Source organism: Sturnira hondurensis, unplaced genomic scaffold (assembly GCF_014824575.4).
Source record: "Sturnira hondurensis isolate 20B ecotype Veracruz unplaced genomic scaffold, ASM1482457v3 Scaffold0018877, whole genome shotgun sequence".
Taxonomy (NCBI): domain Eukaryota; kingdom Metazoa; phylum Chordata; class Mammalia; order Chiroptera; family Phyllostomidae; genus Sturnira; species Sturnira hondurensis.
The window spans coordinates 1,473,966-1,500,268 of NW_028091508.1; the positions used below are offsets into that span (position 1 = coordinate 1,473,966).

General features: G+C 38.4%; 1 protein-coding gene across 1 annotated transcript in view; it reads right to left on the minus strand.

Annotated features, from left to right (window-relative positions):
- SLC26A3 (solute carrier family 26 member 3) overlaps nt 1–24,586 on the minus strand; it is a 33,359-nt gene extending 8,773 nt beyond the window's left edge. The window contains exons 1-17 of the mRNA XM_037070642.1: nt 24,392–24,586; nt 23,748–23,887; nt 19,780–19,890; nt 19,414–19,586; nt 17,992–18,156; nt 16,447–16,599; nt 15,942–16,024; nt 11,173–11,320; nt 10,948–11,061; nt 10,765–10,842; nt 7,533–7,628; nt 6,415–6,521; nt 5,273–5,342; nt 5,089–5,181; nt 3,205–3,300; nt 2,642–2,875; nt 1,036–1,090 (exon numbers count right to left, since the gene is read on the minus strand). Coding sequence (XP_036926537.1) covers nt 1,036–1,090; nt 2,642–2,875; nt 3,205–3,300; nt 5,089–5,181; nt 5,273–5,342; nt 6,415–6,521; nt 7,533–7,628; nt 10,765–10,842; nt 10,948–11,061; nt 11,173–11,320; nt 15,942–16,024; nt 16,447–16,599; nt 17,992–18,156; nt 19,414–19,586; nt 19,780–19,890; nt 23,748–23,887; nt 24,392–24,522 — 2,047 coding nt within the window. The 5' untranslated portion in view covers nt 24,523–24,586. The remainder of the gene's footprint in view (nt 1–1,035; nt 1,091–2,641; nt 2,876–3,204; nt 3,301–5,088; nt 5,182–5,272; nt 5,343–6,414; nt 6,522–7,532; nt 7,629–10,764; nt 10,843–10,947; nt 11,062–11,172; nt 11,321–15,941; nt 16,025–16,446; nt 16,600–17,991; nt 18,157–19,413; nt 19,587–19,779; nt 19,891–23,747; nt 23,888–24,391) is intronic.
- Nucleotides 24,587–26,303: the final 1,717 nt, after the last annotated feature.

Consider the following 26,303-nt stretch of genomic DNA (forward strand, 5'->3'; position numbering starts at 1 on the left):
CCATCAGTAGGTGAGTAGATAAAAAAGCTGTGTCACATGAACACAATGGAATGTTACACAGCTATAAAAAAGAAGAAAATCTTACCCTCAGTCACATTATGGATGGACCAAGAGAATATTATGCTGAGTGAAATAAGCCAGTCAGAAAAAGACAACTACTGTATGATCTCACTTATATATGGAATCTAATGAACAAAATAAACTAATGAACAAGATAGAAACAGAGGCATGAGCACATGGAATAGACTGACAGCTGTCCGAGGGGATGAGGAAGGAGGGGCTGGACGGAAGAAAGTGAAGGGATTAGCCAAAGAACATACATGCATAGCTCATAGACACAGAATAGTGTGGAGATGGCCAGAAGAAAAGGCAGAGGTAGGAAAAGGGGAGTGGGGAGAGTGGGGACACATGTCATAGCATCAACAATAAATTAATTTAAAAACTTTTAAGTTTATGGAATTAGAACTAGAGGGTCTAAAGGTGAAGACTGGAAAAGAATAGTTGTCAAAGAGTAGAAGAGGAGTCAATGTTGGACACTGAGTTGCTATGAGGGTGATGGGGGTGAATCAGAAGAATGGTCTTGCAGAAGTTACAGAGGCAGAGGTCCAAAGACAAAAGCAAAAAAAAGGGCCAAATGCTAAAGTGAGAATGAGGCTGGAATGGAGATAGTTGATCTTGATAATCCAGACGTTACTGATGATGTCATCAGCAAGGTGAAGCAGAAGGTACTAAGGGAGGCAAGGAAGAGAGAAAACAAGCCTACTTCTTCAGGAAGATTAGAGTGAAAATAGTTACATATTCATTTTTCTGCTGCCTATTAAACTAGGATTCAAATTGTAAAGTTAATTTAATTACATATTGACACAACTAAAATGTAAAGATGCTATTTCCAGAAGGATTTTTGTAGCCTCAGTACAGATTAGATTTCCTTCTTGGTGATCATAACAAAAATATAGCTGTTCTTAAGCTGTCTAGATTGAGAGTTGGCAATGAACCTGAAATGATTGTCAGAATATAAAAATAAAAACAACTTACCATCAGTTCCAACAATATATACGTCTACCTGGATCCTGATAAATTCTTGCAAAATCTGTTAAAAGAGAAAGTAGATCTTCCTTGAGCAACAGTTTCACTTGTCTGAAATGTGAAGAAAGCTGTTGTAATTATGCCTTATGGGTGACATATTGCTTTTAGAACCTGTTACACTCAGAAAAGAGACAATAGTATAAAGAGACATGGAAGTTAAAAACAAGGCTCTGTGACAGAAAGAAATAAATCCAAAGGAAGAGCTCTCCTCATAAGGACAAGGTTAAAAGTGATCATTCTTCTGAAAGTATGATGGGAAAATGCTCTGCCTTAATTCACAAGGTAAACTCTGATTTAATTTCAGATTTAGGGAGAAACAAAGGAGTCTTTTCAATACACCATGCTGCTGACATCATTATCCTAAAACAGTTTTTTTTTTTCTGTGAATTGATCTTGACTAGAACTTTCTACATAATAAACATAAGAAAACCCTAGCACCCTTAAGTTGTTTGTTATTCCTGCCCACAGTGTCTGGATCTGTCGAGCACCAACAAATCTTTATCCAATTGCTTGGTTTCTAGGCTAAGAACAAATACAAGTAGTGATATTTTTAAGGTCATATAAGGTGAGGAAAGTAGCTTATACTGTTGATCTATAAGACACAGAGCTAAAAACTAGGGTTTTAAAAAATGTTGGCAGAGTCCCTGTCCCTTGTGCTATCCTGCTAGGATAAAAAATAAGTATTGTGTGTGCCTGTTTTTTTCTCCTAAGCTGACACAAACAAATTTAAAAAATACAAAAATAAATAGAGAAAAGCCAAGCAGCCTTGAGAGTTATGTGATGTTAAGATTTTTTTAGAGAAGTTTGAACAAAAAGATATTGATTCTATTATCTAGTTTTAATCCAGTTCACTCATACTTAATAGATCTTATCTCAGCTTAGTTCTTATATAGATAGCTTTCTGTGAAAAAAACAAGCAAAAGAGGGAAAATGTGGAATTTCTTAAATTTTCTTTATATCTATTTCTGTATCTTTGTTAGAACCTTCTTTATTTTAGAAATACTGACAAAACTATGTAAAGAAAACAGACTGCAACCTGATGGTTTCAGTCCTGCTTTTAAATGACACATGACAATTATTCCTTCACATATCTCCTTTAAAAAAAAACAACCTGATTGCTATTTAGTCAAGTGAATTTTGATCAGCTTATAATGAACAGAGATAAGAATAAAAGGAACCCTTATTTCACTTTTCCCTGAGAACTTTCAAGTTTGTGTTTCAGGACAATTTAGATACAATGTCCTTAAGGATATGAAAATGCCACAGAATTGGAATTTGAAAGGCATGTGAGCAGAATTGTCTACTAGCAGGTTCAACATACACTAAAAAGATGGGTTTGGTAGCCTACAAAAATTTTATGCCAGTCTCATGGGAAATGCACTTTTAAAAGGTTCATGGGACATGCCTCAGCTGTCCTCCCACTCCAGGGAGTATTCTAAGATTATTATCAGCGTCTACTTTAGTGTGTATTGTCTAAAAGAGCATCCTTCCACCAATACAAGTTTTCACTTTTAGTCGTTGATTGGTTGTTTCCATTAAGAAAAAAAGAAATTACCGTTTTGAGACCCCTCATTGAAGAAACATCAAGAAATGACACTGCTGAAAAATCAAGAATAAGGCTATGCAGTTCAATTTTAGGGACCACAATGTTGAGAGGAAGATTAGCATTCCAGTCTATTTGGAAGGGCAGGTCTGTGGTGTTGATTGGCCGATTCAGTTCTTCTATCTGGTTGTTGTCCAGCTCTTCATCAGAATCTTTCAGTCCATCACTGGTGCATATAAATCCTTTCTGCAAGAGAGGACAGTAATATGCATGATAATTCCAATCAAGACGTACATTCTGTGTGTCAAAGGTAACCAGTGACTTTCTGAAGCACAGGTTCAAAATTAGGTCAAGCAAATGAGACTGTGAACTCCTTTCTTTGGAGAATAAAAATTTTCCCAGGAGAATACAATTTAAGGAGAACCTCTAAGATGCCATTTAAAAATACCACATTAATTGACACATGAAATATCTTGCTTATCTGGCACTTTATTTGAAACAATAGAACCAACATCTTGACCTTCATTTTGCTGAGCTTTTGGCATAATACACAGAAATGTGGCCAAGAAACTTACTGGCGTCACTTGTAGCAGGCCTTTCTTCTGCAGTTTTTGGATTTTCTTCATCGCTTTGTTGCGCTTGCGTAGAATTCGAAGTGGACTAAAGCCAACCTGAAAATCCCATTGTTGTGTTAAAAGAGTACTGAATATTCTGCTACTTATATAGAATAATTCTAATGCTCTTCAGTGGGATGGGTTGAGAGACTGAGACACATAATAAAGGGAATTATCATAAAAATAAGTGGTTCAAACAACATCAGTGAGAGCATTGTGTCAGAACTATGGTGTTCTCAGCCTGCCTGAAGTTATTAACATTTAAACACCTCTGTGCTGTCCAGCATTTATCCATAAATTACCTTAAATGGGTCTAAACTCTAATTTGAATCTGTTTGTGCTTTTGGCTTACACAACTCTCAAGGGATTCTATTGTATTTATTGAGTATAGGTGGCATCTGATTAGCATTCTGCTTCTAAATAATTTATTCTATTAAAATGTAGTTGATTATATTTTATAATATCTATTATGTGATTTTATTTTATGATTTTGATGTTAGATCTGAGAATAAACTTCATCTCTCCTTTTTCAAAATGAATGCATTTTTATTGTGGCAATAGGTAGCTCCAGAGTAACAGCTAAGGAGAATCAAATTATGTAATGAAAAGCCTTGGTCTGGTAGCTCAGCTGGTTGGAGCATTGTCCTGACACACCAAAGTCGAAGGTTTGATCTGCACAATTAGGTCATATATGGTTTTCTCTCTCTTCTTCTCTCCTGTCCTCTCACTTTAAAATCATTCAATCAATAAACATTAAAAAAACAATAAAATGACAACAAACTTATAATGAGCAACAACAGAACCTAAAAAAACAAAACAAAACTAGGAACAGAATCACAGATGTGGAGATCACATGGAGGGTTATCAGTGGGGAGGGAGAGACGGGGGAATAAGGAGAAAGTTACAGGGAGTAAGAAGCATAATAGGTAGGTAAAAAATGGACAGGGGGCGGTTAAGAATAGTACACGGCACAGAGAAGCCAAAGAACTTACATGTACAACCTGTGGATATGAACTAGGGGAGGGGAATGCTTATGGGAGGGGAGAAACAGGGCAGAGGGGAGTAAAGGAGAGAAAAAATTGAGACAACTGTAATAGCATAATCAATAAAGTATATTTAAAAAAAGAAACAAATGTTTAAAAAATATGTAATAAAAAAAGCCCTTACTAAAAAATGTGGTTAGTCAGAAAGATACTAAATTAAGTGACAAGAACAGTACATGAAATCATATATACAATATGGTCAATTATTGTAAAAAATGGGTAGAAAAATATTTGATGCATACCAAACTAATAATAATAGGGCTGAGGCAGACATTCTATGTAGAGAGGAGACCAAAAGGCAGGTTCAGGAGTAAGTGCTGAGTTTTTGTTTTTGAATCTTGAAGACTGCTTCTTTGTCATATTCTCTCCAGGTCACCAGGGACACCCAGTTGTTATTTTGTGTTCAATATTCACTTATGATATATTTATTAATTTCATTTGTATTATAAATATTTGTCTGCTACTCTGAATCTCTTCAATGTACAATCAAACTAAACATTACTCTCTTGCTTTTCTGAAAATGATTCCTCAAGAAACTCTGTAGGATAATATCTATTAAAAACATGTAGCCCCGTAGGTAGAGAGCAGGCTGACAGCTTGGCAGGGTAGCGGGGGACTAGGGGGTAGGTTTTTGTGGAAAACCTGTAAGAGGTTTTCACCTGCTCTGGGACATGGGATACAAGAACTCTAACACAACTTCAACATATGTGAAGTCAATGACCCTCTTTCGTTATAAAACAAACATTTAATTTCTAGATATTTGGTGGAATTACAAAAAATAATTAATAATGCCTAAACTTACAGCATCAATAATTTTCTGCTTAAAGAAATTAATGTTTGCAAAGTAAATAGGAGATGGACATCTGAAAATTTTCACTCCTTCCACTTCATACATCTGTAAGGCAGAAAAGTAATATTAGATGGTGCCCAATAGACTCATATTAATATCATTTAGCAAATCAAAATAAAAAGTAAATGTTCCTTACATCAGAGTAATCTTTTTTATTCTTGTAGATGTTGCTCCTTCCAACATTAGCCAATGTGCTGCATTTTGGACTGTAGGGAAAATCATTACCACATGAACCTTTCATACACATTTGGGAGGCCTATAAGGCTATCATTGATGTTTTGCTAGCATACCAAAGCAGGCTCATTTTCAAAATCTAAAAGATTCATCATGCCATCAGAGACCCTGGAGGGCAAACACTTTGTTTTATTTATTCTTCTACAGCTCCTAAGACAGTGCCTCCTATCTACCATATTGTGGTATACAAAGAGGTTCTATATGACTTTGCCATTTATATTCTGAATATCACAGTTATCTGGTGACATAAGGCAGATATAATGACCCAGTTGTATTGGTGTGGACATGCAGAAGTATGATCATTTGCCTAAGATAACCCAGTCTGTCTCTATGTTTGATGAGTCTCCAAGAAATGAATGAAAATATAAACAAGTAAATGAATGCAGGAACATTGCAGTATAAATGTATTCTGTCAGTCAAGGATTAACTTTAACTATGATAATACTATTCTAAAACTCCTTACCTCTGAAAAAGCCCATTTCTCTGTCACACATGTAATCCTACTTAGGCTGAGTGCTCACTTCGTAGTAACATTGTAGGACATAGATTTAAGAATCAGAAAGATGTTTGCACTGGGTGACTGCTAAGAAGCAATCATTCTAAGTGTTTTTTGTGGAATTCTAGGATGGGAGGGGCCTTTCAGAAATTCTCTTAATTCGGCTCCATGTTTTTCAGGTGGGAGTACAATCTAGCAACCTATAAAGAAGAACAACCCTCCACTAGACATGGAGAATATTACACTCTTCTCAGTAGCACGCCCCATGTTTAAAAAATCTAAGGCAAAGAGATTTGTATGATTTCTTTGAATTGGAGAGCAAGCAGGGAGCAGACCAACAGCTGGAGGGCTCTGGGCTGATGCTATAAGTTCATGCTGTTCTGTTGCCCTTCGGGGGTGAGCAACCTGGGGAAGAACAGACCGGCCAATCATGATCAATTTGCATGCCTATCAACTAAGCTACTTTCCCCTTGACCAGTGACAAGTTCTTTTTCCTTGGCACTGGCAGGTCCGAGTCTACAAGGATACAGAGTGCAACAGTCACTCACAATTGGGTCCTGAACACGATGGTCAGGAGCTGAAATCCCACGCTAGCAGCCAGGCCTAAAGCAAGTCCCAGGACAATGACAAAGATGAAGGTCATGATCCAAATCAGCTGCAAAAAGAAGGCATATTGTAGGCAAAAAGAAGTCAATTGTAGTCAACAGTACAACTGACTCTGATTCAAGTACAATGTCTTCAGTCCATTGGTGCATAAACTTCTAGGGACAACAGCAGAGGTTGGAAGTGTACAAAAGAAGCAACCTGCCTCCAGGGGTCATTTCTGCCGGCTCAGGTTCTAAACCACAGAAACACAAGCAGATATTTAAAAAATCCAAAGAGAGAGTGTATCTATTGCTAATCCCATCCCTGAATGAGTTAAGTAAATGATTGAGTCTATCTATCACAGCTAAAATTCCAGAGCCAGCTGTTGTTCCTTAAAATTAGCAAATTAGTTGGTATATAATATACTAATCTCTTACTTTTGGTCTGCTGATTTCCTTAATGGCTATGATTGCTGTAATAAAATCTTGGTATGCCAAAGGGCTGTGAAGATTCCCAACAATTATCTAGCAGTAACAAAAAGTAAACCAAGTGTAGTTTATTACTTCATGCTGGTAAAGGAGCACAGGATGCGTTAAGCACTTTTATGCCACAGACTTTGACCTGATATAATTATGGTCTCTGCTTCTCACAGTAAGGCATGCTGAGAGCAAGGGGAGCCTTTATAGAGTATTTCCAAGAGGAATTTTCAGAATTTAAGTTTTTCACAGGTTCTCTGGTAACTAACATATAATGTAATGAAGAACAGAATCAATATATACCCTGAACTTTAGAGTTTCTGTGCCTTTGGGATGACTGAGAGAATTTTTAAAACAGATTTAAGGAAGTTGTCCCCTATTGTTTCCTGGAGCATTTCCTGCTTGCCAGAAGCTCACCCTTTTCAATTAAGATCTCAGAGAATGATCATGAGAGTATGCAGTTTAAAGATAGTAAAACAAACAAAGGCCATCTTAACAGCCATATAGAAACAAAATTTCTCTTAGTGTACAATATAAATATGCATTTTACATCAGCATTAAATGCCATCCTGATTTCTTTCTCAAATAATGTTGCCTCTGCTTACACAATCATACTTATCCTTTTGCCACAATCTTCGTATTTCCACGAACTGCATCAGCATTCCCTTTAAGTTTCCAAGAGCTAAAGCTGCCAGGACAGACTGTGAAAAACATAAATTGCAGATGTACTTTCAGATAACCAAATAAGCCATACGGAAGCAAAGGTGAAAGTTGTGGATAAGTGAATCCTTTAAAGGGCCTCAAAGCAAAGGGCACACCCTTCTCTTGTGTGCAATCCCATGCAAGACACACCAGACCTTCCCTGCCGCAGTGATGGTGACATGCCGTGGATGGTAGGAGGTGATCTGACAGCACGTGGTCGTAGCCTGTGCCTTGGGACAGTGAAAGACAGATCTTAAGATCTATTACAGAAATAAATTCTTCTGAATCAGAGATAGTCTTTATTGGAAGTGAGGGAGGGGGTTCTTTGTTTTAAAAAGTTTGGGGAACTTGGGGTACTGCAATAAGAATTCAAAACTTTGATGATACACAGCAATCATGCCATTTTGAAAGAGGAAGCTGAAGATCAGAGACAGGTTAACAAAGATTTGAGACAGACTTTCTGGGACAGTGTGAACCATACCTGGCATGTTCCCGGCTATATCCCCAGAACTGACAGTGGTAAATATATGCAGGAGGGGCTTAATAATTATTTCAATGAATGGGTGAATTATTATTTTCCAAACTAGTGCTAACTATCCAGTAACACAGCCTCTTTTAAAAAGCCCTGACGTGGATTCCACTGCAGAGCAGATTCACTAGGAGGCCTGGGTGGGGAGCCCTGCTCCGCGTGGCAGCGCTCCAGGCTCTGGTTCCTCCAACACCCAACTCGGTCACGAGTCTCACTGGAATGAAGACAGTTAAGGTGGAGAATGATGACCAGCCAAATAAGCTCTTTCTTATTGGATTTTAACAGAATAGTGGAGACATGCCCCTAGCCCTCACCTTCAATTCAGGCTGTTCCATTCTGAATGGACTATAAAATTATAGTACATTCTGAATGGACTATAAAATTTGTATGTGGATTACTTTCACACCATATAAGCAAGTGTACAAGAAAAAGCCAAACAAGTTTTTATTTTCATATCTCAAAGATCACTGAATTGATCTGGACACTTGATTTTCACAGGTGACGTTTACAACTTGATATCTAACCAGTTATTTTATTCACTGTGAGAACACAGGTCATTGTTTAGAAGGCTAAATATGGTTTTAAGTAACTTTAAAAAGGAAATTGCACACAAATAAATGCCAGTTCAAAATGGTGAAAAATGAAAAAGTCTGTCATTTAGTTGACAGCACTATCTCAACGACTTTGATGTTGTGCTATAGCTGCATAAGATGTCAGTGTCATGGTGCCTGGGAGGGCTCCATAAGACTCTCTACGATACGCCTGCTGGGTTGGGGGACTTTAGTATAAGCATGTCCAGTGCTACCTGCACAAGAGACATAGTTTTCTTTCCATTAGGCATTACTTCTCACCTGGTCAATATTCCACAGAAAAACAATTTGAAACAACTTAAAGAACCCTTAAAAAATTAAAGATTGCAGAGCATTGAGAAGCAATAGAAAGGAATTTCCCCTGGTATCTACACTGTAATTGACATAAAAGTTTACATAAATGTAAAATGCTTAGGACTCTGCTGATGCTTAGTTAGTAAGCACCGAAGAAACATTTGTTATTAGCTATCACTATGGGTTATTTTTCCCTCCCATGATAAAAAGAAGCAAAAACTGTTACTCAAGTGAAACAAGAACATTACAGACACAGTAGTCTGAAAAGAACTTGTCATGTGGATCCTTTATAGAAGGAGTTTTGATTAACATTCTGGACAATGTCCTTGGTCATTGTTTATTCACAGGAGGGATAGGATTTTATATGGCAATTGTTTCCTTAATTCTCCAAGTTGACGTGGGTGAGGGAGAGCCCAAGTGCACACCTGGGAGAAGCACAAGAGGGAAGAATCCTCTATGTAGGGAGGCTGTGTGTACATTTATTTGTGTGAACATATACATTCTTATATTTCTTTGGGGTTGGCTTATTGAATCCTTTTATACCATTCCTTTGGAAATCAGAAGGTAAGTGTATGGAGAACACGTATATTTGGCAAAGAGTTCTTTGCACTGCTCGAAACAGATAGGCCCAGTGAGGCTCTTTGGGGTGACTGCATTGGGAATCTAGAAACTCAGGGCCAAGTTCACATTCCTGCTACCAACAAACAAGGAAAAAGACCTAGATGTCAACCATCCTTTGTGATATGTGACATGTCTACATCTTCTGTAGTCAGAAGTGTAATAGAATGTTCATAAGATAATAATAATAACAGTATTAGCAATAAATTATTTGGTGTTTATCATGGGCCACACAGTGAGCTAACTACTTCACCTACTTATTTTATTTCAATTTTTTGCAGCCACTCTGTGAGGTGGGTACAATTTCCCTCCCTATTTTACAAATGGGGAATTTGTGTTTGAGAGAAGTAGTTTGCCACAAAACACACAGATATAAGGGCCAGGATTAGGAGCAGGTCTGTAGGGCTCCAGAACCAGTGTGTCATACACTACCCTACAGTCATGTTAACACCACAAAGCACCATGTATATACCATTGTCTGGTTTCCTAGAGATCCTGTGAGTTTCCAACAGAGTCTGCTGTTTATATTTTGCATCTGAGTGCTGCAGCAGTTTACAAAACATTTACCTAAGGCCTCAAAAATTATAGCTCAGGAGAGCTGAACAGAGGAGCAGGAGGACACAGCAAGTCTGTGTATGGCTGTCCACTCTCATCCTACAACCTGACAGCTTTGGTCTTGGAGTCAAACCAAACTCTGGGAGATACAGGGTGGATTCCTAAGAACAGGTTGAGCGACTGGTAGCCCCATTCTCTAACTGAGATAGAGGAGAGGCTCTCAACCTTTAAGAAAATATTTGCTTCAGTCAATTCATATTGAAGCTGCAGTGCCAAGTTGTCTTTCTGTCTAAATATTAATTATATTCAAGGCTATGAACATGGGAAGAGTAGCATAGATAAGGTCTTTTGGGCATGTGCACTCCTAACATTCATAAGATGCTACCAGAGGAAAAATATGTTGGCCCGTAGAGTATTGTCTGAGAAGAGTCCTTAAGAGTGTGCAGTTACCTCATTTTCCTGTTTGTTACCAGAGTTTAGAAACCTGGGTCTTTGATTCATCACCCAAAGAAGAAAGATAGCAAGCAATCAAAGAGGGAGGATTGTTACCTTTTGTAGAGGCTCCAGCAGAAATCCAAGGGTCATAATGACAATCAGCACAATGACAGCAGAGAGAATCCCAGTAACCTTTGTAGAGGAAAACATTCCCGTGAGAAAATCAACTTTTCCCCTGCCTCCCATTCCCCAGGGACTAATGCTAGGATGGTCCTCACAGCAAAGATCCTAAAATACCTGTGTTTTGCCTCCAGTACTCTCCTGAATTGCTGACCTGGAGAGGGCGGTACTTGAGGCAAATCCTTTGAATGATCCAGTGACTATGTTACCCACACCCAAGGCTATTAACTCCTGACAAGAGAACAAGAAGGAGTCTTTATTAGACGCGGCATCATTGATATTGTGTACACAAAATATGATGTGAAGTTGCCAAATTAGACCTAGTGTAGGCTGTAAATTTACCTGATTGCCATCGATTGCATAATCATATTTGAGGGAATAGACTGTGGAGATCGAAAAAGCCACTGCGAAGCCAACGATTGCAATGCTGAAACTATCTCCGATGGTTTCTTGGGCAATTGTCATGTCAGGTGTGATAGGTGGCTGAAATCTGAGATTGAAATAAAGCAAGTCTGCTTATGAACCTTCAATGGCACTGATCTGTCTCAGAAAAAGTTTGAATTCCTTAACGAGGCCCTGGTCTACACCTTCCCCCCATTTCTGCTTAATCACTACCATTTCCCAGAATTTACGTTCCAGCCATACCCAACTTTTTGTTTGTTTCTCAAAAACGTCACCCCTTCTCTTACCTTGGAAACTTTTAATTTGCTGCTCCCTCTGCCTGAACCACTCCCCCAGTCTCCATCCTTCCTTCTAGAGAGTCTTCCCTCACCACCAAGGTAGGGGTTAGGGAAGACTTCCTCTGTTTCCCTAACTCTTGATACCTCTGCACCCTAATACCTGCCCCCAGCCAACTCTCCACCCAGACACTGAGCAGAGACAGACTGCTTCACTACTCTGTGACCAGAACTGAACACTCTTCATGGCATATAACAAGTGGTCAATAATTGTTTCACAAATCAATGAATAAATGCAACCTAGAAAGAATGGTGCCTCACTTTGGAGTATGACTAGCAAGAATTTAGCATCACTGAAAACTTTGGAATCTGTTATTGTTGAAAAGAAATAATGCTGCTTGAATTTGATATGAGATTGTAAATACAGTCTAATGACAGTGGTATCTGATATGATTTTGCTAGTATAATCAAATTACAATGTATACTTATATCTGCATGAGCAGTGTGCAGAATATCTTAGGTCACACTTACACTATCACGTTGGGGTGGCAAACTCTCATCCACAATGCTTCTGCTAGTTACCCATGGATGAAGGCTTTTTGGGGAAACACAATTCTGAGGCAAGACAAGCAAGTAAGTCTGTTTTGACTGTTGCTAACATAACCTTTCATGAAAACCCCTTAGCAAACACCTGGGCCTTGGACTCTGCCCTGTGCTCCACAGAACGGCTAGAGACAACTGTGGCCCTGGTGTGTCAGAGAAATGTACAACTTACAGAAGATACTTTTGTGCTTATGCCTCATGAACTTAGATCAGTTAAGTGATATTTACTAACTGTATGATAAACAGTGCAAATGTCTCAAACTCAACAGCAATTTACTCCAATGCCCAGCTCTTCTAAAAATCTAAGACTTATTAGAGGTGAGTTAATTGGCTCTGTTCAACTCTTTCTTAATTGTTGTTCATGTTTTATGAATATCTATGTTTAAAAATTTTTCAGCTCTAATTTGAAAAGTACTATTATCTTATACCTGTAGCTACCATGATTCAGAAAGTCAACTTGGAATATTTTGTTTATTAAATAAATCTACAATTGGTGATACAATTAAAATTTGTATTTTATATCAAAGTAACCAGAAGTCAGTTTTTACCCTTTTGTTCCAGCCTCTAAACACCATAGACAGAGTGGTTTGAAAACTTGGGTTCATTGCTTGACTCAGTTATTCACCTAGCCCAATGTAACCAAGTGAGTCAGAAGTAAATCCTAGGCACACTGCCTCGCAGGGGTATCCAACAGTGGCCCACAGGACTCATGCAGCCCAGGATGGTATGAATGTGGCCCAACACAAAATCGTAAATTTAATTATAACCTTTTTTTTTTTTTGCTCATCAGCTTTTTTGTTAGTGTTTGTGTATTTAATGTGTGGCCCAAGACACCTTTTCTTCTTCCAGTGTGGCCCACAGATGCCAAAAGTGTGCACACCCCTGCTCTAGAACATGTGCATTTGTCTCATAGGCTACATGGCCCCTCTGTAGAATGTAACAGTTAATGAATGTGAATTCTCTCTTCCTCACCCCCCACACTGTGAAAAGAGGTAAAGTCTCTAAGATTGTAACTCAGTGGTGTATTTGTTTTTTATTTTCAAAATTCTCCTGAAAAGGTCTCCTTTAATTTAACAAAGTATAATTATTTGAAAATTGCAGTGCAGAGAGAAGCCCTAGAAACTGTCCTTCAGCTTCAGCCTAATTCTTACTTAAAAATATTTAAAATTGAAAGTGAGGTTTGAGATTCACTGAGTGTAATGCATGAATATGTGGTGATAAAAATATGGTTTTGCTTAAAAATACATACAACTATATTTGCTTTTAAAAGAAGTTGGCCAAGATGGAGGCATAGGTAGAAACCCTTCACTTCCTCAAACAACCAAAAGGAGAATAACAACCAATCTAAAAGCAATAAACAACCAAAATCTCCAGAAAAATCAAACTGCATGGAACTCCAACAACCAAGGAATTAAAGAAAAAGTCAACCAGAACAACCAGACTGATAAGGCGGACCTTGAGGGCTGACTCAGAAAAACCTAGATCAGGTACCTGGGGGGCAGGGCTGATTACAGAGCTTGCCAGAGCTGCATGGGAGGGACTGACTTAAGGGGGAAACTGAGATTCAGAGCTGACTGTGGGCTAAGGCTGGGGTTGCCCCTGTGGGAAATACTTCCAGTCTGATCCAAGAGTCTGTTGAAAAGTGCTAGAGACAAGCAGGCAAGCTGCACTGTTCCCTCTCTGCCGCCCCCCCCCCCGCCCCCCCATGAAGAGCAGCAAAGAGGGCTGCCCTGCTTGGGTGAATACCTAAGGCCCCGCCCTTTTACAACCTATCAGCAGCACTGAGACAGAAATATGGCCGAAATGAAAGAACACAGCAGAACCTCAGAAAGAGAATTAAGTGATGAGGAGTTTGCCAACCTACCTGATGAAGAATTTAAAGCCCTGGTAATAAAAATGCTCACAGAACTGATTAAGCATGGTTGAAAAATGAAAGATACCCAAAATGAAATAAAGAAAAATATTCAGGGAACCAACAGGTACAAGAAGGAAACCAGGATTCAAAGCAATGATTTGGAACATAAGGAAGAAATAAACATCCAACTGGATCAGAACGAAGAAACAAGAATCCCCCAAAATGAAGAGAGACTGAAGATTCTCTGGGACAACCTGAAATGTTCCAATATCCGAATTTTAGGGGTACCAGAAGGAGAACAGCATCAAGAAATTGAAATGTTATTTGAACAAATAATAAAGGAGAACTTCCCCGATCTGGTGAAGGAAATGGACTTCCAGGAAGTCCAGGGAGCCCAGAGAATCCCAAAGAAGTTGGACCCAAAGAGGAACTCACCAAGGCATATCATCAAGTTAACCAAGATTAAAGACAAAGAGAAAATTCTAAAAGCAGCAAGAGATAAGGAGACAGTTACCTACAAAGGAGTTCCCATAAGGCTGTCAGCTAATTTCTCAAAAGAGACCTTACAGGCAAGAAGGGGCTGGAAAGAAGTATTTGAAATCACAAAAGGCAAGGACCTACATCCAAGATTGCTCTAACAGCCAGGCTTCCATTTAGAATAGAAGGGCAGATAAAGTGCTTCTCAGATAAGGTCAAATTCAAGGAGTTCATCATCACCAAGCCCTTATTATATGATATGTTAAAGGCACTTATCTAAGAAAAAGAAGGTTAAAAAATTAAACAATAAAATGACAACAAACTCACAACTATCAACCAATGAACCTAAAAGAAAAGAAAAACAATGAAAACAAAAATCGAGCAAACAACCAGAAGAGGAACAGAATCAGAGAAATGGACATCACGCAGAGGGATTTCAGTGGAGAGGGGGAAGGGAGAAATAGAGGGGAAAGGTACAGGAAAGAAGAAGCATAATTAGGAGGCATAAAATAGATGGAGAAGGAAAAATGGCATAGGAAGCAGAGGACTCAAAGAACTTCTATGTACAACCCATGGACATGAAATAAGTGGAAGAATGCTGGAGAGTTGGGGGGGTGGGCAGGGTGGAGGGGAGATAAAGGGGGAGAGATTGGGAAACCTATAATAGCACAGTCAATAAAAATACTTTAAAGAAAAAAGAAGTTGGCTATGTTTAAGTCAACAATGCATACAAATGCTGACTCCCAGAATTCTCGAATACACCTTAAGCATGGGGAGGGAGGTAAGTTTTTTTATTATTTTTTTATTTTATTTTTTATGTGAACACAACCTTTCCTTGTAAGTGAGTTGGGAGAGATTGATGTTACGGTCAGAGGGCAGAGAGAGGAAAGAGAACACAAATCTGGACCTCCCTTCTCAATCCAATAAATGCAATGGGATACATTTTCAAATTCCTGGTATGAATTAGACCCCCCCCCCCATCCCTTTGCAGTGGTAAGAGTTGCTCTGGCCTTGTTTTGAATTTGATCACGAGAAAGGACAGAGTGTGCCTAACCGGGTTGCTCAAGCTGTGTGCCAGGTATTCCTTCCAGTGTCTCTTTTGAACTGTTGGATCTTGGCTCCAGTAACCTCAAACAAAGCACTATGATTGTTTATAGTAATTTCCGGACAAGGAAATCTGGTTTCATTTTTTTTAATGAGGAAAAGCAGGTTTAATTGCCTATTTTTCTACTTTCACTACTTCACCTTTACTTGTGTTTGAGTCCCTGTTCATCTGGTTTGAAAGTTCTTCCACAAGAAGACACTTTCTTATATTAAGAACTGCAGACCCTATGTCCTTTGTGGCTCATTCCTGAAAGGACAGCAGCAAGCCTTCTTCACAAATGCAGATGCAGGGAGGAATCTGACCTGGATTATTGCGTTTCAGCTGGTTGTCTTCAGTAACTACTGTGTACTCTCTAATTAATGCTTGGAGATGCCATCTCAAGGGAAATACTTACCCACTTTCCATCTTCCCAACCACAGTCACATTAAACCTGTTTCTGAAGTCAAAAGCATAGGACACACCTGTTGCGATCACAGTCTGCAAAGTTGTAAATTTCCAAAGTTAGAAATGTGAGATATACCTAAGTCTTGCTTTACAAAAAATACCATTATCTTGACCTAAGAATTCAAGCCTGGGCTTTGCTACTTTCTGAAAATCCCGGAGGCATTTTTATGCCCCACCAGAGTTAAGAACCATGGCTTTAATTCAAATGGGTCTATCAGCTTCTCCAAGATCTTGCCCTCTGTACCAGTCTTGTCTTAAATGGACAGAATAAGCCCAAAATCTCATAAAAGGAAATTCTTAAAATCAGAATAAAGATAAAACTGTACTAAATATTATACCCAGAACCTGCAGAGATGGCATCTGCCCCACTAAAACCTTGCAGGTGGTGAAGGTCATTCAACATAAAAATATGAGACTAATGGATTATGAAAAGAAGTTTTAAAATGATCAATTACCAGGATGAATTCAATTGGGATGGGCGCTGGAAGCTTGTCTTTGTAGCACTGGTTTATTTCTTTGACCACAAATAAAATGAAGAGAATAATCAAGGCTGTCACAAGGTCTGCAGTATTAGTCTTCTCTATTTGTGTGAATATGGAATTTAGTACCTAAAGTTATGACAGCAAAAAGACATCCAGGTATTACAGTAATGCATAATTTGATTACACCACTCAATTATTTTTAAATAGATGAAAATAAGCATTCAAGCAAAAGAAATGACATAGATTGATAGCTATTCTCTGCTCTGCTAGGAAGGGTAGCATAGTGTCAGCAACACACCGACTTGGGAATGATTCTGAAATTTTTGCTGGGAATCTCTTTGGCTAGTGTCAGATTTTCTTGGACATTTTTCATTTTTAGAGCTGGCCTCATCTACTCTTAAATCTGTTTGGCCATCAATTTTTATTTCATAATCATCACTATTCCTCTGTCCAAGGAATAACTTCTGATCACTGATAGATTTTCTTCACATTTACCCCTTAATTCATGTTTTTTTTTTTTTTATTAAACCCCTTCACATTTTTTAGTTTACTCTCTGTGTCACTTTTGGAAATGAGTTTCCTGGATAACTGCACTGTGCATAATCTTAATTCTTGAAGCCAGTTGGATTCTATATCCATGGGATTTGGATGGCTCAAGTAGACCTAAACTAGACCTCAAATTGCTCCTAAACCAATCCACCTTTGGAATAGCTTTGGATGGGGTGAGAGAGTGTTGGTTCTAATTCGAAGCAAGTACTATCTCAGACTCCCAAAGTCTGTCTTGATAGAAGCACGAATATGTCCAAAGTTAGCAAGAGGAAGGAAATAACAAAGATCAGAGAGAAATCAAAGAAGTACAAACTAAAAGGACAATAGGAAAACTTAATAAACTAAGAGGTATCTTTTGAAAAGATAAAGAATAGACAAATACTTAGCTAGCTGAATTCACAAAGAAAAAAAGAGAGGGTACTCAAATAAAATCAGAAGAGGTAAGAAAACTGTTCTACAGTACATCTTCCGTAGGAGGGAAGAACCACTGTTCTATTTACATATTGGCCAATTTCCTTTTGCTTTATAAATAAGATGTATAAAAGAGTTAGAAGAACTTCAATTCTAAAAGAATAAGAACTGCTTTTTAGAAATAGGGAAGCATTATCACTCAATTAGAACATTTTTTCAAAATAATATTTTGAGAAAATTAAAAAAAACTTGGAACAAAATATTAAAGCTTTTTAATAATGTATATAGATTTTTATTTTTAATAATACTTAGGTATCAAATATAAGAGAAGTAGTACTTTATTTCTGTTGTTCACATTAGATGTACAGTAGATGTGGTTGATTTTCAGTATTCTCTTTGTCACTAACTTTCTCTTAATGTGAATAAATTTCACAACCTATGTGCTTCTTGAAAATTGTAGGTAAGCCCCATGGCAAAGGCATTAAAGGGAAGTTCTCCCAGAAACATGAAGGTGAATTTCATGTATTTAAATATTTTTTAAGCAAAAGCAATACTTACTTTAAAAATTGAAAGTGGGTCAGTGTATGACGGGACATTTAGCTGAAAAATAAACTTAAGTTGGGAAGCCAAAACATGAACAGCAGCAGCTGTGGTGAAGCCACTGATTAGGGATTCAGATAGATATACCACCATGAATCCCATCTGCAGGACCCCCATGATCAACTGAAAAGAGAAAGGCAATTGTTAGTATAGATTACGGGTACACTTTAGCAAACTGAAGGATCAGCAAATGAAGTAATCAAAATGTAAAGGTTCAGCCAGTACATATAAGTCTTAAAATAGCATCAGTCCCTGTCTCCTGAAACACCTCTCCTCTCCCATTCCTCTCCATCCCCCAAGGTGGAATGTTACATGCTGTTCAAATATCATGCAAGTCTAGCACCCACCCCCCAGAGTAACAGGCTTATCTGCCTTCCTCTTTTAAAGGTGTCTGTAGAAGACTTAAGTAAAGCTTACACAGCAGGATCTTATCAATTTTCCTCAACAATTTCCCTGAGTCATTTTAAGTTACACTTTCTAGCTGTTGTAGCATGCATAGGTCAGTATCCATTCATATTCCCTCAAACAAGTTGCTTGACTTTTGTAAGGAATAAATAACTGTGTATTGGACATCTGAAGTCCTCAGTTTTAACTGGGAGAAAAAATGGTTAATTGCCCCAAAGCATCAGTATTTTGCTATCAGGTGAATGGATGGATTTTTCTTCCCCTGGACACTTGGCCTGCCTTTCCATTCATGTCCCTGAATGCAGCCAGAGCTGTGGACACACAAAGGCACTGGGTTCAGAAATGTCTTAGAAAGAACTGATGACACTGAATGCCAACAGAACACACCACTTACACTTTTGTACAAACTGACTCTTTCTTTAAGGAAAGGTCTTAAACAGTAATATCACTATTCATAAACTTAGATAACATCTTGTGGAGTCCATGACATTTTCACCATCAGCAGTGGTATGACATGGGAAGGAGGCCCTAAGTCCCTCTGTAAACCTCTTCAGCTTTCCCAAAATCTTTGACATGGACAGTTGAAACTCTGAAACTCCACTTCCTTCTAACTAGATTACAGTCTTTCAGGAATTAGAAAGAAAAAGCTCCAAAGCTTCCAGTTTTACTCTTACTGGCATATAGTTACATTTAGTGACTATTGAATTCAGTATTTCATCCCTGACTATGTGTCTTCCTGTTCCTACTTTTCCTACTTTCTAGACCCACACTCACTCATCTTTGCAATGTGGATCTGCTCCTTTATTTTTGGCTGTGGTGAGTGACCCTTAAATTATTTCCCATGGGCCACGAAAGGAGGGCTACAAATCAAATGAAAGATTGGGGAGGGGTGGCAAGAAGGAAGAAAATCAGAGAAATATGCACCAGTCAGGAAAAGAAGATTGGGGAGGGTAGATTATATGAGAAAGTGCTCACCTGAATGATTCCAGAAAAAACTGTGACCGTTGCAGCCACCATCACCTTATAGTCATCTAGTGGTGTATCATTACTCAGCGAGTTATTAAAGGAATCCGTAGCAAGTGAACTGGCCATGGGGGTTAATCTTGAAACTGTTGCTCCCACCATGGTACTCAGAACTGGAAAAGGACCTAATTCACAGAGGGTGAACTGTTGTCAATAAACATCTTCCTAATGCACAGCTGTCTTTCAGTTTTAATTCTTATAAGGAACTATAACTCATCTCCTGGATTGTGTACAATTTGAAATTGGTACAATATGTAACTAATGAAATTCACAAAGAAAAGGCAGCGTGAGCATCAATTAGTCCAGAAAGTCACTTACCCGCAGATATGTGTCTAGAAGTTCCCAAGAAAAAGTAGACTATGAGTGGGAAAAAGGCTGCATATAACCCATAATGTGGAGGGATGTTGACCAGCAGACCATATGCTAAACCTGTAAATACACAAACATCAAGGTCTTTATTTTGTGCAAGGGGAATCATAGAAATTTTCATTAGATTCTTTAAATATTTATAGTTGGACCCCAAATATGTTACTTTGTTAACTCAAAAGTAGCAAAGATGTAAATATAAGAGCTAAAACTATAAAACTCTTAGAAGAAAACAATTGTGAGTCTTTGTGATCTGTAATTATACAATGGTTTCTTAGAAATGATAACTAAAGTAAGCAATCAAATTAAAAACAGGTAAAATGGACTTCATCAATAATTTTAAATGTGTGTTTCAATGATACCATAAAGAAGTGAAATGACAGCCCATATAATGGTATAAATTATTTGCAAATTGTATTTTGAATAAAGGTCTAGTTTCCAGAATATATAAATAACACTTGCAACTCAACAATAGAAAGACAAATAATCTAATTTTTAAATATGCAGAAGGACTTCCAGTCAAGATGGCGACATAGGTAGGCATGGCTTGCCTCCTTCAAAAACCACACCAAAATTACAACTAAACTACAGCATGACCATCACTCAGAACTGTCAAAAATCATGTTGAGTGGAAGTCTGACAACTACAGAATCAAAGAAACCACATCCATGCAGACTGGTAGGAGAGACAGTGGTATGGAATGGGTCAGTCCCACAACCATAGGTGGTGGACAAAAATTCTGGGAGGATATCTCATGAGTGAGGGGCCAGCCCCAAAACAAGCCCCCTAGTCCAGGGTTCTAGTGCTAGGAAGATACATCTTCACAACTTCTGGCTGAAAAAACCACAGGGATTGAGTTGGTGGAAGAAACTTCTGGAGTTTAAGCAGTTCCTCTTAAAGAACCCACACACAGACTTACTAAGACTCACTCTCTCTGAGCTTTAGCACCAGGGAAGCAACTTGAAAGGCACCGTTAGCATACAGGGAGGAACTAAAGAGTCTGGTATTGAGGCAAAAGCTGTGGGACAGCTTTCTTCCAGACAGAAAGGCGGGCAGAGGCCATTACCCCTTTTCTGAACCCTCTCCACACAGAGCCACAAAGCTGGCAAGCAGGCACCATATCTGAGACTCCATCAAGCTGGCTAACACTGTTTGCTCTGCCTTGGAGATCCCCTGAGATTCCCTCCCACCCAAACTATGGGCCCACACAAACTGTTAACTGTGAGTTTTCCATATGAATAGCTGATCTTGGCTCATGCTTCACAACTTGTTAATTCTCTCAAACAAGAAACAGCCAGTTTGACTGAGACCCCAGTCCCCATACCTCTTGCTAAGTAGCCCCAGTCATGGCACTAGCAGCAGCCAGCCTAGATTCATAGCCTGGCTTCACTTGGGAATCTCCAAGCCCAGCACAAGGAGCAGCCATCTCAGATTGATTTATAGTTCATGCAGGGTACCCTCAGGCAGAACACAGGTGGGGATTGAACTTGGCCTGCACCACCCAGGAAAACCCAGAGCCTGCACTCCCAGTGGATAGCTCAGACCTCACTGGAGCACCACCAGCCTGCCCCTGCACAGCTTATCCTCCACAGAGAGAGCACAGGTGGGTGATCTATAGTTATGGCCAGTCTTTGTTGCTGACTAGCCTGGGTAAATCCTTCCCATTGGCCTGCCACAGCTATCAAGCTCAACAAGAGGAGGGAGTATTCAGCCTACAGGAAGAGAGCACCTTGATCAAGTACCCAGGTTGGTTGATAGGGGAGGCTGTACCTCTAGACCCCATACGACACCTACATCAGTAGGCCACACTACTAAGACAGGGAGTCATAGCAGCTCTGCCTAATACATACAAACAAACACAGGGAGGCTGTCAGAACAAGGAGACAAAGAAACATGGCCCAAGTGAAAGACACAGATCATGACTCCTGAAAAAGAACTAAATGAAATGGAGATAAGCAATCTATCAGATGCAGAGTTCAAAGCACAGGTTATAAGGATGCTCAAGGAACTTAGTGAGGACCTAAACAGCATTGAAGAGATCCATTCAGAAATGAAGGATGCATTAGTTGAAATGAAGAACAATTTATAGGGAAACAACAGTAGAGAGGAAAGCTGAGAATCAAATCAATTATTTGGAACAAAAGGAAGAAAAAAAAACCAACCAATTATAACAACAAGAAGGGAAAAGAACCCAAAACAATGAGGATAGTATAAAAAGCCTCTGGGACAACTTCAAGCAGTCCAACATTCCATCATAGGGGTGCCTGAAGGAGAAGAGAAAGAGCAAGAAATTGGAAATCTATTTGAAAAAATAATGAAAAAAAACATCCCTAATTTGGTGAAGGAAATAGACATGCAAGCCTAGGAAGCACAGAGAGTCCCAAACAAGAGGGATGCAAAGAGGCCCACTCCAAGACACATCATAAGTAAAATGCCAGAAGTTAAAGGAAAGAGAGAATCTTAGAAGCAGCAAGAAAAAAATCAGTTAGTTACCGCAGGGGAGTTCTCATAAGACTGTTAGTTGATTTCTCAAAGGAAACTTTGCAGGCTAGAAGGGATGGGCAAGAAATATTCAAAGTCATGGAAAGCAGGGACCTACAGCCAAAATGGCTTTCTGCAGCAAAAATATCATGTAGAATTGAAAAGCCAAGAAAGAGCTTCCCAGGCAAGGAAAAACTAAAGTAGTTCATTATCATCAAACCATTATTATATGCAATATTATAGGGACTTATTTAATAAAATGAAAAAGGTCAAAACTGGACAATATAATGGCAATAAATACATATCTATCCATAATTGAATCTAAAAAACAAACCTAGCAAAAAAGAACAGAGACAGATTCATGGATACAGAATGCTTTTTGATAGTTGTCAGATGGGAGGGATTTGGGGGAATTGGTTGAAGAGGTGAGGGGATTAAGAAGTACAAATGCATAGTTACAGAGTAGCCGTGGGGAGGTAAGTACAGTATAGGAAATGGTGTAACCAAAGCACTTACACACATGACCCATGTACATGAACCATGGTGGGGGGATTGCCTGAGGGAGTGGAGTATGCTGTGTTGAGCTGGGCAAAGGTGGAAAAATTGGGAAACTGTAATAGCATAATAAATAAAATAAAATAAAAAATATATAAATGAAAAAATAAAATGTGTAAAAGATTTAAATAAACTCTCACAAAAGATATACACATCTCTCATCAGCATCTGAAAAGGTGTTCAATATCATTAGTCAGTAAATGCTAATCAAAACCAGAATGTGACACCATTTTTTACTCATTACAACAGTTAAAATAAAAATGACAGGCAGTAACCAGTGTTCACCATAATGTGCAGAAATTTGAACCCTCATATTTCACAAATGGGTTACCATATGACACAGGAATTACACTCTAAAGAGAACTGAAACATATGTTCCCACAAAACTTGTACATGATGTTCATTCATAATAGCCACAAAGTAGAAGTCAAAGCAACCCAAATGTCCATCGAGTCGTGAATGCATAAACAAAATGTGGTCTATCCATACAATAGAATATTACTTATCCATAAAAAGAAATGAAGCATCCATACAAGCTGAAGCATGGATGAACTTTAAAAACATTCTTCTAAGTGAAAGAAACCAGACACAAAAGACCACATATTCTGTGAATCTATTTATATGAAGTGCTCAGAATGGGCAAGTCCATAGAGACAAAAAGTTGTTGCAAGGGGTGTAGATGGAGGGGGAAATAGGAAGTGACTGCTAATGGGCAAGAGATTTTGAGGGTAGTGGTGGTGGTAAAAATATTCTGGAATTAAATGCGATGGTTTCATAACCTTGTGAATACACCAAAACAAACAAACAAACAAACCCCGCTGAATTGTACACATTAACAGGATGAATTTTATGACAGATGACTTATATCTCAAAGATGTTTTTACCTTGCAGAACACACACCAGCCCTGTGCTGACTCCAGAAACAATGTCACTGAGTAGCCACTCCTTTCCCCGGTACGCTGGTAACCAAGATACTATGGGGAGCAAAGAGAGGGCAATTTTCTTGGCCTTTTCTGTAGAACAGCTGAAAACATTGAAAGCCACAGGTCAGTTAATATCAAATTTTAAGTTTAGTGTCTCGCTGTGGGTGGAAAATTGGTAAAGATAATAATATTTTAAAGAACAGTCTAGTACTTTTACTAAATTTCCCACAAACAGTCACTTCCTTACCCATATCAATTGCCCTGGCCACAACCAAACAATTTTTAAAAAGAAAAATGCTGCTTTTCTTCAGCCATAATAGACCTTATTTGTCATCCTCAACTTGAATTGTTCAACATTTCAGTTGAGAATGTGCCTCTGTCCTCATCTATTAGTCCTGTGATATGGAAAGACTGTGTTGAGAGCTGAGATGGTGTTCATTTCAGAGTCGACCTTTCCAGCTCTGGCAGGAAAGTTTGGAAACCAAAGATAAGAAGACTCTGAAAGCTGTGAGCTAGAGCCAGAAAGGAGAGCTTGAAAGTCTGAAAATTCAGGAGAAGATGTTGCATTTATTTCTAATGCCAGTACCTTAAAAAAATGATCTTACCTACAACACTCTTTGAGATGATCCAGAAATGTCTTATGATATCTGTGTTTCTTCTTATGTTCTTCCCCAAAAGCATTTGTAGAATACACTGGCCTGGCAACAATGTACTGATTCCCAATGGGCTCGATCATTTTGCTTCTTCTGAAGGCTGTGGTAAGTGGAAGACCTTTGGAACGATGTGGCAAACCCTCTTCTTGCCTTTAGCAGGTAAAAATGCCAGAAACCAAATGGAGCTTGCTTCTTAAATAACTTGGAGATAATGTGATGCAATTTACAGATGAGTGAGCTCTGGACTGAATGTTACCACCTTTTGAGATCAAAAGAGGCAGGATTAAGGGACCTGGTTGTGTTCTGAGACGGTGATATTCCAGTGAGCTGGACACTGCTCCTTTGGGTAAGTGAACAAAAGCTTTTATTTATTATTAAAAGACTACCAAAAAAACCCAATAGAAATTGACTTCATTTACTAATCAGTGAGTGCATTTTTACTTGTAAAGTAAGATCTCCTCAAGAAAAGGAATTTTAGTTGTTTTTCTTAGAAACAGTTCCAAAATTATGGCATTTGAGGGGTGGGACAGATTAGATTTAAAGTCTACCCATTCCCCCTAACTCCAGTCAAGACTGTTCTGTTTTACCCATTAGAATTTTTGTAATACCTTGGCAAATGTTTTTAATGTGTGAAATTCAAGAATATTGTTCATTTAAGTTATTTTTCTATTGTTTCTGGCAGTTGAATAGAGTTTAACAATTTATAATTGAGGAAGCTGGCATAAAGTATTACTTGGTTACTTAGTTCACTAGTGATGAGATCTTTTAAAGGAAAGATCTTGGGCAGTTTACTTAACCTCTTGGAGGTTCAGTGATTAGGATAGTAATACTCAAGTTTTAGTGTGATTCTGAAGATTAAATGAGAATGTTTTCAAAGTATCTACCTTGTGCCTAGCACACAACATGCAAATGATAGTTATTCTATTAGCATTTCTGCATGAGATTGTTTAAAATTTTGTTCTTATCTCAATCTATTATGTTTAAAAGATTAATTTTGCAAAACCTTTTAATGGTCATTACTTATTTAGCCCTCAAAATTTTTACAATTATTGAGGCACTTACAATTATTATTATTGCTCTGTTCTTACAAAAAAGAAAATAATAGCACAATCCTCACAAAAATCTAAATACTTTTTCTCAGGTTATACATCTAGTAGAATGACAAAATGTGACTTCTGTTTTCATACTTTTTGGCTATTTCTTCCTCAACATATTGCTTCTCTATTGTCCAATGTGAACATAATTAAAGAACATTCTAAAGAATAACTATTAGAGTTTTTCTCTCTTATTTTCCCTGACCGCAATCACAATTATTAATGGAATTATCTTGAACTAGATTGTACCTTGTTACAAGGTGCTGTCTCATAGCTTAGGAATTTTCAGCATGTTTGCAAAGCTCAAGTTATAACCAGGAATCAGATGCTAGCCTCAACTTCTGTCCCCACCTGACCTTTCTTTGACCATCCATTTCTCTTTCCAATCCCATTCCCTGGCCTTCTTCTAAAGTTCTCTCAACTGACCTTCTCTTGCCTTGATATAAAGCTTCTTGCCACCCTCTGTCTTTACCTCCAGAATTTAAGTCCCTTTGAGCTTTGTTATGACTGGTAGCTTAGACTCCCTTATCTATTCTTTCTGATCCTCCTCACACCTCAAGCTGCTTGTTCTTTCTGCTTCTCATCTCTCTCTCCCCTTCCATCCCTTCACCCCCAACTCCAAGTGTCATAGCTTACTAGCTATATAGTTCTTCCCACTTTCAGAAAAACTTGTACATGAGGTAGAATTGACTTACTTATTGTTGTGCATAGCACAGATGTTCATCCTGACTTGCCAATTACTAACAGTGTGGTTGGAACATTAACACTTA